Source organism: Bombus pyrosoma, linkage group LG11 (genome assembly GCF_014825855.1).
Source record: "Bombus pyrosoma isolate SC7728 linkage group LG11, ASM1482585v1, whole genome shotgun sequence".
Taxonomy (NCBI): domain Eukaryota; kingdom Metazoa; phylum Arthropoda; class Insecta; order Hymenoptera; family Apidae; genus Bombus; species Bombus pyrosoma.
Genome location: NC_057780.1, coordinates 5,184,813 through 5,198,290, shown reverse-complemented (window position 1 = coordinate 5,198,290; position 13,478 = coordinate 5,184,813). Strand labels below are relative to the sequence as shown.

At 43.4% G+C, this 13,478-nt stretch overlaps 1 protein-coding gene across 3 annotated transcripts in view; it reads right to left on the bottom strand.

Moving 5' to 3' along the window:
• The window catches only part of LOC122573111 (protein-L-histidine N-pros-methyltransferase), a 41,189-nt gene that overhangs the window by 21,905 nt on the left and 5,806 nt on the right, over positions 1–13,478 (bottom strand). For all 3 annotated transcript variants that reach the window (XM_043739073.1, XM_043739075.1, XM_043739072.1), the window contains exon 2: positions 4,275–4,486. In XM_043739073.1, coding sequence (XP_043595008.1) covers positions 4,275–4,486 — 212 coding nt within the window. The remainder of the gene's footprint in view (positions 1–4,274; positions 4,487–13,478) is intronic.

Here is a 13,478-nt window from a genome sequence, read left to right as displayed (position 1 = left end):
TATGCGATTGTTTTTACAGGGGTAGAATTAAAAAGCGTAGTAGGGTAGGGGTTGTTCGAGTTAAGATCGAACGCGTTGAAGTTCGATCTTGAATTTTCTACGAAACGATCGAACTTGTATATCGCTGGACATCGTCATCTTTACCATTTAGTCATCGATGAGATAACGAAAGAGGATGAGATCTTTATATATATTTGTATATTTTACATATATATATATATGTATATCGTTAAAACAATTGCATCCTCGTCTTAAAACTGGTATTTTTTGATTCAAAACTCGTCGTAAAGTACGATAAGTACCGAAGGCTACGAGAGGCAAACGGGTTTAAGATTCAGCGCTTTTTTCGTTCCTTTCCAATCTTTCGAGTCACGATATTACGCTATCGAAGATGTTAAGGCATCGTTCGTATCGATAATTCTACCTTTTACTTTCGTAAAACTTCGTCGACTCGGCTACGTTTGAAAGACTTACGTGTTCAGTCCGAAACAAGTAGCTTTTGTTTCCAATTACGTCGTATTAAAAGTCCCCTGTTTAATCACAGAGTGAGAAAAAAAAAGTTAGAAACTCGACGTGTCCGAAGGGAAAGACGAAGCCGGTCGAAAAATAAAACGAAGACGACGTCGAAGATTTGAGAAAGGCGAACGTCCGGACCTTCGTCCTGCGAGCGAACGGATGCACGCTTCGACCAGACTCGATTTTCTTTCGTCTCTTCCTCTCCTCTTTCTCTTCTATCTTTCCTCTCGGATGCTTTTCGATCCCCTCTAACCTCCTCTCTCCTTCGTCTTTTCTATCTTTCGTTCGCTCGAAATCGTTCGCTTCGCTGGCCGTTTCTCTCTTGGTAACCGATGGAGGACATCTCACCGCTAATTATGATTAATTCGTGAGACGAGCGAACGGGTCTCGAAGTCAGCGGCTACCAAGATGCGAGGGATCAGCCGTGGGGGGAATGTAATTAATATTCTCAGCGGGAGTGCGTTGTAACGTCACGTGAACGTCACCCAGGTGACTCCGTCGTTCTTCTCATCCTAGTTTGGAGGCTTCGGCTCTCCTTCTCCCGTGCCAACGTTCTGCCGTGAATACGCATAATAAAAGCCCGGGGACGATGGCTGCTAATTGCTGTTTAAGCCGTGGCGAGTCATCGTAACTAGCGATGGGATCAAGTTCGACGCGCGTTTGGAAAAGTCCCAGTCGATCTTCGTACTCGAACTTCGTTTCGTGGACTTCGAATAGCACTCGCGCGAAATAATAATTCGTTCGTTATCGATTATTATCATTCGGTTGTTATCGAACGATCGTTTGAAATCATATAGGAGCGAGATTTCGAAACCGATTTTGACTCTTGGATCATGAGAAGAAGTCACAGAGTGTGAGGTACGTATGTGTATCGCGCGTACATAATTTTCTTTCAAATTTAGAAATTCGTTAACAGACTTTATGGATGAAATTACAAGGCAGCCCCCCTCCCCCCGTTCGTTACGGTACGATATCATTATCGTGCAATTTCGTTTCGTATGTGCGGAATTTCAACACGGATAATTCCGTGGCACCGAGGAGCGAGGGTACAGTGGTTTCTTTACGGAAACAAGGGGGATCCGGATCCGTCGATGATTGATCGAGTCAAAATAAACGCGCATCTAGTATTATGTATCGAGTTAGGCTACTGTGTAGCGTGGATCGATCCGGTTTCTTTCCGAGAACGAGTTAGCGCATAGTTGGTCGTCCGAGAAACAGTTTGCTTCAGAAAATAAAATCATCGGTGTCTTTGATTTAGCATCGATGATTTTCCACAGCTATTTTCACTCGTAACAGTGACATTGATTTCCGTATCGACGAACGAGAAAAGTCGCTAGATTCGAATAGCAGAATGTTGAAAGCGTAACGAACGCTAAAATGATATACAGGTACGATGAAACGGTCGGGAGAAATTTTTAATTAATTGAAAATTTGTCTTTCGAGATACGTGGTGTGTGTGTGTGTGTGTGTGTAAAAAGTAATAATCGGACATACCGATGAGATAATATACCTGGATTATGATATAAAAGTAGGTATTCCCGTAACGATAGAACGTGAAAAACTGCGAAGAAAATAACGCGTGGCAGGCTTTATTTTTAAAATAACAGCCTTAACTGCGAGATTATGGAAGTTAAGAGGTCGAGCATAACGAAAATTATCTGATAGCGTGGAATTACTATTTTGGATGGTATAAACGAAAGTTATCTTGATAGTCCACGGCACAGAGCCAACCGATAAGGCGATGCAATTTGGAACGCCGAATATTCTTCTACCTATACGCTTAGTTACTTGCCTTGTTTCACGTCGCCAATAATACCCATCTTAAATTCAACTTGGTATTACGAATGTTTTTCACGAATATTGGCTATACCGTATTATAAAATACAAATATTTGAAATATTCTGGCAATTTAATTTACAGTTCGTATTATGAATTGATAATTTTAACGTTCGCGGTGAAAATAATCCTGTCCACTATCGAATATTTTAATACGCGCGCAAATTGTATTTACCGATTTTATCGATTCGACGTTAAGTTAACGAGAAAGCGGCAAAGCGCTGTGCTTTCTCTACCGTTCCCATATAAAAAAAAAAAAACGACGAAAAAGCTCTTACTTCTTCAACGATACCACCGATAAAGATTTAAACTTGCGTAAACGCTATTTACGCCAGTCTGCTTACGGTGTCGTATAATCAAATTTTGAAGATATACGTACCAGGTTGCCCCAAAAGATTCTTCCGTTTCACAAGGAAATGACACATATGGATATGTTCTATCGAAACAAAATGGATCATACGTAATTCGATAAAATAATATAAAACAAAAAATGTGCGTCTACTATTTCCTTATAAAACGAAAGAAACTTTTCGGACAACCTGATACTTTCTATAAACGTTAGATGTATCTTCGAGTCACGATACATGATTTCTCATTAACGCCCAATAAAATCAACGTAACGAAAGAAAATCGGCAAAAGTTTATCCCCTATCCAGGTATTCCCGTAACGCGTTAATTGCTCAATCCTGCCTACACGGTCTCGAAAATTCGTACGAGAAGGAAGAAAAGAAAAAAGAAAGCTGCGCATCATTCTAATTCATGAAGCGACCGGCGAGGCTGTCCCGCCTAGTAGCACGCGGATAACCGTGCTGGATTTTAATAAACGGTTCCCCGGTCAATCCCATATACACAGGCGGCACAGTGGATGCGGAGGTGTTTCGCCTGGTAGCTGCCAGGACGACGCGTAGCTCGGGGAGAGGTTAATCACCCGCGTTGGATTTTAATAAACGGTTCGGGGGGCAAACAAAGCTGGTCATCAATAACCATTCCCCTCTCCCTCTACCAGGTACCCCTTGCCACCTGTCTCTATCTCTTTCCTTCTTCTTTCTAGCCCTTCGTTCCCTTCTCTTTCTATCCTGTCTAGCGGCCGAGAAGAGACCCAGCTCGAGAGCCGACCCAGCAACGGGGTACAACCGGCAGAGGAGCCTTTGCCACCAGGTTGTCGAGCCTCATCGGACAGCCAGATAGGCGGAGATCGTATCTGCGTGGTTATTAATTAACCGGCGAGAAGGGAAAGCCTCCTTTCATCACCTCGCAAACGATCTACCTTAGCAAGGCCGAGGCCGAGACCTTGCCCTAGCGAGGAGATGCGAGGAGATTCGCAAACAGACCCTGTGGATTTTCGGCACTCGCCGAGTATTCGTTGGGGGGGCTGTGCTTCCGGTTAAGCGAGGAGAAATTGTTCGATGTCGTCGGAAGATCCGAGGGTTTCACGAGAGTCGTAGAGATTATCAAAGTTACCGAGGCTTCTGGACGTAAGCTGTACACTCTTGTCGAAGATACGAAAGGCAAATTTCACGCGCTTCGCACTATCCGGGCAAAATAGTTCACGCTTTTTCCGGATATATTCACAGACGTATCTCAACGTTTTAATAACCGTGCGTTTAATTTCGTTTCGGTTCTAACGATCTCGCTGGAGACTTTGAACAAATTTTTACATCTCGCTCGTATGTCTAAGCGGAACATAAAATTTTGAAAATCGATGGCATGCATAAATTTATATCTTACAATTGGATGAGATAATATAGAATTTGGAACAGTGAGCAATTCTTTTGAAGTATCTGCGATGCATGCAGTTTGTATACGGATCAAATTTTCATCGGTAAAAGGATTCGGTTTTTACGACGTTAAACGCGCAGATAATCAAGTCCATTTAACGCGTCGATCTTCCAATCTTTCGTATCGTGGTTTACAGTACTCACCCGTTTATGGAAGTTCGGCTGATGAACCAGGACAGAGCAGATCTTGCCAGAGAATGCCAGACTTGCAATGGTAAAGAGTCCGATCTCTCGATGGATTTCGTTAGGAACATTTCGGCGGTTTTGTCGGGTTGATCGTGCTGGAGTCCTGTTCCAAGGGGAATCCATAAACGCAGCAAATCTTCCCGGATTTTCGTTCTGTCTACTTTGTACCACTGCAACAAGGCCAAGAATTGCGCGCGCGCGTGAATATATTTCAAACCTAATATAAATACCAATTTTTAAAAGTATTTACTTTCTTTTCTCTATAGATTTCTCTATAGAGACAATTTAAAAGAAGAACGTACGGCTATAAGAAACGGATACAATCGTTAAACTAATACGACGTTTATGCGACGTTGTGCCTGTAAAACGATCATCTAAAAAACATACAGAGACGCAAGAACTAGGTGTAGAAATTAAATTACCGACAAGCTATCCTCTAATTCGTTTCGATCGACGTTGAAATCTAGCGACAGGACTTTCCTGTGGTCGAACGTAGCGCGATAATTGTAATACGTTCGAGCAACGACGTACGAAATTATAATTCAAAGGCAGGCTGGTCGCTCCGAAGGAAGCGAGGAACGATCCAAAGCCACGTTCGAGTATCGGGCAGGAATATTTTCAATTTCGCAGGCAATCACGACACGCATCACGTTCCGCGAGACCGCGGCCTCCGCAAAATTTCGCGGTGGGTTAATGCGTCGAAATAAGAGCCGCGGCCCCCTTGCGATTCATTAACATCCCGCAAGGTGTCCGGCAAAAAGTGTTTCTCGCTTCATTATCGGAGCCGCGTATCGCGACATTAACGATATTCCTCCGGTGCCGGCGAACGGTTTCGGTGCGGAACCGCAAAACAGTCGGAGAAGCAATTACGTTGACCGGTCCTCCGCTGGCAGCATCGGTGGCGGCGGCGGCGGCGGCGGTCACCACCACCGGACCATCACCACCGACCATCGCTATGTATATACCATGCCACTACCACTAAGCACCGAGCAACGCCAGCAACACCAGCAACACCGGCAGCACCGGCACAGTCTGGCTCGGTGTGGCTGTGGTACACGACAGATATCCGATTTCACCGTCAGCTTCCGAGAATGAGAACCAATTACGCGGCCCGGGGCATTAAGGAATCGATCTAATTTGCGCGCGGTGGTGGCTCTTAATGGCGAGCGCCGACCGATGAAATTATACGAAAATGTAATCAACGCGCTTTTTGTCTCGTTTCGCTCCAAGGGCAGGGGCGTAATTAGGAATGCTTTTGCGCCTCGCGACGGGGGACACTTGTTGCTTTCTCTCCCTCACCTTGCCTCTACCTTCCGCCTTCCTCTCTCTCTCTCTCTCTCTCTCTCTTCTCTTTTTCTTTATACGCATCCCTTCTTTTTTCCTCACCAGGCAATCGTCCGTTTTCCTCTCTCGCACTCTTTATTTTTTTGTACGTCTTTTTTTCTTGCTCTCCCACCCCATTATTCCCTGTTCCTCTTTCAGGCTCGCAAGTCAAGAGACCTGGAAAAAACGAGGAGAACGACGACGAAGAAGAAGAAGGTAGGTGGGGAATGGTGAGATGGAAGGACCCGGCCACAGAAGGAGAGTAATTAACGCCGTGGTGCCCAGGTGCGCGGCCCTAAGAAGTCGTTTATGGATTGCTCGGCAGCCGCACCGTACGCGGCCATCAATTAGATTCTCTAATTAAAACAGTCCCTTCTCGGCCCCGGGGAATTAACTCCCGGCAAACCTCCGTAATATTCTGTCGACTCTGTCATCGTCGAGGTCCATAGGGCCCTGGCTATCTCTGATTTCCCAATCTCTTCTTTCTTCTTACTTCTTTCGTATCGTTTTTCTGTTTCTTCTCGTCCTATCGCTCGTATTTCCAGCTTGAGTTTTTAAATCGCTTTGCAAGTATGCGATACGATGTTTGTTCGAAGACGTAGCGTAAGAAGGCAACGAAGTGCGTATAATTGCAAGATAGAATGGGAAATTTTAAAAAATTTCTCGGACAATGTCAAAAGGAATCTCTGTTGGATCGTCGTTGTAAAAACGACGAGAATGTCTCGATTAGTATTTCTTCTTTCAAAGACGGATATTTCGTTAAGCGCGACAATTTTTTAGACCGATCCAGAGTAGAATAGATATAAAAATAATTTGGTACTGTACGCCTTTAATTCTCAAGAGGAGAAACGCGTGAATTTGTACTTGGAAAGTTTTACTCCGCTCGTATCCCTCTGCAACGAGCCATCGACCTTTTTCGCAATGCATTTCGTCTTCGACGAAAAGATAGAAATACTGAAAGAAGAAGGTAGCGAATTTAGCAGAGAATAAGCGCAACAAATACGCGAAACAATAGCCTCGGCCAGATTACTCATCTCGAACAACGCCTTAATTAAATTAACCTCGAGTAAAGAAGAACTGGAGAAAGAGACTACTCGACTCGGGGCCGTATCTGTCGAAGCAATGAATCATGTAACTCGATCATTACTCTAATGAACTCTCGACGACTTTTCCCTGGTAATTGAATTGGAACAGTGACAAAGGGGAGGTGGCCAAGAAGGAATCTGAAAATCAGCGATCTACGCGAGCTACGCGGACGAGAGGAGGAATGGCGTACGATTTTAATTATAGCTGGCAGCATGCATCGCTAATTGCAAGTAGCCAGCGTTGCTTCCACCTCCGTCATCACACTTTCATTCGACTTTTTCGCGATTTTTTCGCGACTTTTTCTCACCACGAAATTACAAATGGCTACCGAGGTGCTCGTGCGGAGACCGGACAGCATTCCTCTTTGTGTCATTAGTGGCGACTTTCTGCGAGGCAACCGCGTCGGACAGAGACGGGGCGAAATCGTCGAAGGGAAGGAGCAAAAGGGAATCAGATTCGCGCACCTTCCGTCTAGTCCAGCGCACGCACCAATCGCATCTCTCCACTCGGACAACAAGTAGCCAACTCGGAAATCACGCTCATCTAAATCAACGTCTCGCGTACCACCGACAAACGACACGGACGCCTCGATCTTTCTATACGTATACATATTAAGTATTACGACGCGATGGTACGACCTGTGCATTTGCGTGTTAAAATGAAACGAAAATGATCTATGGAAGGCCGTTGCGACGATGAAAAAGAGAGACGCACACATAAGAAGATATAATTAGAGAAATATAATATAGTTGGACGATATGTAAAATGTAAAAGTATCGCGTAAATATAATATTTTAAATATAATTTTATAAACATCGATCGTACAGCAGAATGTCGTACTTATATTCGAACTTTTACTAACCAAAATGGGTAATTTTCGTTGGGAGATTATTTCCTCCAATTATTTTGCGTATCATAAAGCAAAGGTCTCGTGTTTCTGTTTTTGTTTAATTTGTTCGCAATGAACGTATACTCGATGCGACTCGCTTCTTCGTCGTTGAGTTTCAAGTGGCCAGCGTAATAAACGAACGCCTTAATAAGAAAGTACTTGCGTAAAAGCGGGAAAGGATGAAAATAAAAAGCAATGCGACAAACATGCTTGATAATCAGCACTTAAGCTAAGAAAGAAAGAGCAGTTTCGCGTCACAGTTCGAGTCTATGAGATCTGTGCGCCTCATCGCGCCAGACTCGTGTTCAACACGCTTCGTCCCGAATGGTTATGCGCCTGTTTATGGCGGTACGCTGCAGTGCATAGGAGAACTCGTGAAACGTAAACTTCGCCGTATAACCCGTGCCACCGTACCTACTATTCCTCGTCAATGGGAGTATTTCAAGGTTACGACATTTTTGACTGTCCTACTTACCTACAGCCTGCTGCGTTCTAACGTTACCTCGATACTAGGATCAGTCGTTCAACGTCCATCGACGGAAAACTTTTCGCCTAACGCAACTTTATTTAACTTTCAATTGCCGGTTCGTACGATTTTCCGCAAAGTCTCTTTCGTCGACGGATTACTAATAAGTTAATTAACATCGAGAAGAGTTAAAAACACGAGAGCGATACACGTACGTATATCGTCTGTGTGTGTCCAACAACGATTATACCTCGGCGTAGGATCGTCTGTGCCTGCAGCTATCCGGCATTCGTCCAATAAAATGGAATTTTGCCAAGCGTAGATCGAATCGCGAGATCTTGAATCTCCATTTCCTTTCTCGCTCTCTCAACCATTACGATATCGCGATATATACGCAGTATTCGTTTCTCTCAACGAAGCAAGTGTTTCCTCGAGTCTCTTTTTCTGAAAATCTCTCCAGTATTCAGAGATGGAGAGGGGGCCCGAAGCACGCGTAAACCTGGCGTAGGTAAACTGCGAACGATAAACAACGCTCGTCGAGCAGTTTATGCTTTCCGCGAAGAATACTGGGGATGTTTGGTCGCTCGTACGTGGAACTCTTCGAATTCCAGGGTCGTGTTGGATCGCGAGTCAAACGCATTCTCTTCCTGTGCCATTATGTTATACCGGAGGCGGCAGCGGTGGCGGGCGCGAGCCAAGCAGGCGTTATATTGGCGCCGTGGGAGAGAATCGACGCCATCTTTCCAAGTTTCTGAACCTGTCTCGTGATTTCACCGGCGACGACCGAGTGCCACGTCCCCGAGATTAACCGCGCCGATGCAAATGCTACGGATTTTCGAATCGATCGATTCTTCCGATGCTCCTTTCTTCTTCGTCGAACCGCGGTCCGAGACTCGGCGGGCGAGATCGAGCTGTTGCGACAACCATTTCAAGCGGAATACGTCGTTTGTCGTTTATCGTTGCGCAGCTGGCTCGGCATAAGAAATTTCGTTTTCTTTTCCATTCTACGGCAATTAGTTATTCCGCTTTGCGCGGAACTTGTTCAACTTGCTATCCACTTTCAGCTAGTTAACCGAGTTCACGACGCGTATACTCGTCGTTCGAAATACAAAATTACCATTTATTATAAAAACTCACAATTTTAGTAAAAAGTAACGTAAATGACATTTAGTGGTACGTTTTCTTTATGCTCCCAGTAAAATTATCATGTATTTTATTTAAGACAAAAAGAGTTTGAAAAATGAAAGTTTGATCATTCGATTATTCCCTTTGGTATATCGATTATCCTCCGTATAGTATATCGCTTTTTATAACATTGATTCGATTATTTTCCACGATGCGTCGGCTACTCCTCAAGTGCTTTATTACTTTTTCGCGATTTTCAAGTCTTTGGTAACAATACCATTTTTCAACGACGAATTGTTAATTATTTTTATAATAGGAGCATTTGCCCCGAGATCGACGTGTATACTCGTCGTTGCTTCATTTTATCTGCGCAGTCCGTAAAGGATTTTTGAAACTAGACTCCGCAGTTAACAGGTTAATCGGTAACGTATCCTTGCACCAGCTATTCGAACGACGAGTCATCGGTAGTCATCGAGCGACGTATAAAATCAGAAAATCAAGAAATATTCCAAGAAACAATAATACAGACTGATTATCTTTTCTATGCATTATTGAAAAGCAGCAGGCATTAGGAAAAATTTCAATTAATTTTCTCTCTTTCCTTGGCAGAGTAGCGAACGAAATTGCGCAAGGGCGGAATGCAGAGATGGTGCCCCTTTTTAGAAGATTCACACGGTGAACATTTCGGGTGGGGAGTGTTGATTGGAAAAGCAGCGGTGTGCAGAAAGCGTCGGTGTAACTAACCGTGAGGAGTTTTCATCGAGATCGACGATCGACTAACGAAGCTGGCCGCGCCTAGAATATCAGTTCGTTTGCGCGAGAAGAGAGGCAATTCGAGTTTCCTAAATCCTCCAGGCTGCCGACATGATCTACGATAACGACGACTCTACATCGAAAATTTTCGTACGTTCGCGAAAATAAATCGAAGAACTACTTGTCCTTATGCTTTTATGAGCGTCGCCTCGTATCCACGTAACGACGTAGCGATAAGCCTATGGATTTTTGCAAAGATCCAGCGAAGCTAATCTCGTGAATAGGCTGTGAATATTCGTGCATTTAGGAAAAATTTAAAGAAGCAAAAACATGCATTAAACGTGTACGGTATTTTTAAAAGCAAATAAAAAGACAGTTTTCGTAACATGGAAATTAATCGATAGCGTATTGAATTCTACGATTTCTCCGGTATAAAGTATGACTTTTATCGCGTTATTCGCTTGCGATCTCCGCGTACAATTTTATATAGTTCCACGTATATAGGTACATATATGAAATATATATATAAACTAACTATGTAACTGTATAATCATATAATAAATGCACAATCATATAATAGACATTTACAACTACAAATAAAATCTAGTACAAACTAAGTAATAATATCTATTCCTCGACATCTAGTCCGACTAAATAAATTTCTAATACTCTCGGATAAATAGGTACGTATCTTGCAACGTTTTAAGGCAGCGCCGAAGCCACGACCGAACTGGTAGCTAAACCAATCGCAATCAACTATCTTCTTGGACATAGTCTTCCCGCTCAGGAAACAGCTATAACTATTTCGCGAACGATCGTTCTCGAACATGGTCGATTCGAAATTATTTGTAAGCGCTATCCGCGATGATGCAAAATGAATCGGATCGTTATCAGACAGCGCATCATGCAGACGTATACGTAGCTACGTATAGGACGTTCCAGAAAGTTGACGCCAAACTTCAGAGGCACGTGGTACGGGTCGAGTCGACCAAAGACTCTTCATCAAAAAGGAACTTTTATTTGTACGTTTGAGACAGCTATTCGTACAAACGCTACGCGTACTAATTTTTTTACTATTATTATTATTTATTTTAGTCCGTGCCTTTCGGCTTTGGACGAACTTTCGCTTTACATTTCTTACATTTATCGTATCGCACTCCTTAGCATATTCTTATCTCTAGCCGATAAGACTAATGACTACCAACTATCGCAACTTATGACTACACATTATCGTCACTTTGGACTTTTGCCTCCTTGCTGTGCTACCTTCTTGTCCCTCCTCCCCCTCTTGCATTGCCCTTGCCCTTCTCTTCTCTATTATCGCTTTTAATTCCATTGGTCCTTCTCCAGTCTCGTTCAGTGTCTTTTCCATGTCTTTTGGTCCTTCCGTTATTTCACATTCTTCTATTACATGTCTCAGGTCCTCTTCTTTCCCCGCTTCCCTCGGTTCCCTCGCTTTGGTCTCGTTTCCACACCCGAATTTGGCTATAATTTTCCCGTCCTTCCACCTCATCCTCCCTTCCAAGCACTTTGGTATCTCATCTTTGGTTATATTTCTGTAGTATCTGTCGTATTCTAATTTTTTACTATATATACGTTTTGTACGTACCAAGCAAACGTTTCCTATAGATAGGTACTACGTACAATGTACATTTTCAGATTTGAAATTTCACCGATATAATCGCGACAGTCGCGTCTCTTCATAGCGTTAATGAAATTTCAAACGTACGACATACGACGGATAATAATGTCACCGATGAGAAAGTCTCACGACACCAAGACTAATGATATTCGGACCAACGTGTGAGCGCTCATTTGCTCCTTTCAACGAGCGTTGTGTACGCACTTTCCAAGTTTGGCGCGACTTTCTGAAACATCCTGTATAAGCAAGCACGTATAGCCACACGGATGGAACCGATATAATCGTTTGGAGTGCCTTTGGTTGGCGCGAGACGCGATCGATCATGCGTGAAACGGCTGGAAGAGCACTCTCTGGTTACGTATCTACTCTCTGTACGTTCCTCGACTTACCGGTGGTGCCCCAGAGGAATATTTCGAGAACGAGCCGATAACGATCTGTGTCCGTCCCGCGGCTTCGTTATCCGATCCGTATAGCCGCGTAAAATAACTTGCAAATTACGATGTGTGCGGCTCGACCGTCTCATCGTCCCCTTTCTCGGCCTTTTTTCAACAGGCTTTCCAACGTTTTCCACGGCTTTTATGACAGCCTTCTTCCTCTTCCCTCGCTTCGTTTCATCGATAGGTCCGTGTTCGCGTACGGAAAGGACTATCGTATTCTCTCGTACATCCATAATATCTCCTCCTTTTCTTCGCGATATCCACGAGCCGTTCGTAAGCCGTTGATATTTATTTGACTCGTTCTTCTTTTTCTCTTGGTTTTTAACTTTTTTCCCCCTGCCCCTTGCTTTTCGTTTCCTTTACTTCTTTGTTCTTTGAGAGGAACGATATCGCGATGCTTTCGTCGAAGCCACGATAAGTATACGGTGCGCGCGAAAATCTTCCGTACACTCGCTAATTTAGCTTGTCGCGAGGGATAACACCTTGCGCGCGGCAATCTCGTTTTACCAACTATTTCCTATTACCAACTATTTCACTCTGAGCCTTCGTAGCGATGAATCTCCTCTACGTTTATCGGTCGAAGCTGCCACGCTAACGAGAGGAGGATCCGAAATGTTGCTTTCGGATCTTGATCTTAGTCCCGCGGGCTTGGCTAGAGCAGAATCTCTATCGCTTCGCGTAGAACCGCGCATGTGGTTGTTTAATAGTTTCAAAGATGCGAACCTGAGAACGAAACGCTGTTTCTCTGGATACCGAGATGATTATCGCGACTAATCAGATTTTAGCGTGTCGAAAGGTTGCAAAGATTGAATTTTTTCTTTTATCTGTGATCGAGAGGATTGCACTTTCCTGGTAGTAAAAAGATAAGCAAGTACCGAAGTTAATAATGAATTCTCCTTAAAGGTAACGAGTGCTCGTGTAGATACCTGTGTCTTTCTATTTTTACGGTAAAACAGATATTACTTATGGTTGTTTGATCTTTCACTACTCCAAGTTACCTGGAAGTTACGCATCCTTCTGTCCATATCCTTCAAATTTGATTTCATTCATTTATTCGTTTCGATACTGTCTGTCGAGGTTTCGAGTTGTCAGTGATTTTCAAATTTCGAATTAAAAGAAAGAGGAAAAACGACGGTCGATCGTAACGTTCCTCTTTCACGAGCAAATAAAATTCCGATTATTATTATTTGATGGATTCGCGCGAATAAAAATATATTGCAAGTTTCTTTCGGATTTCCCATCACCTTACAAATAGGATGCCATTTTTTGAACGTTTCACTTGATATTTCTTATCTACCTACGATTAAATTTTATACATTGAATTACGTTTAAATAAAGACAAGTTGCGTGCAATTTTTTTTGGCATTCGTCAAAGTTGGAAAATCAGAAAAAATTTCTCTGAATCTATAGTTACTTTGCGAAATTACCAGACCGAATACCG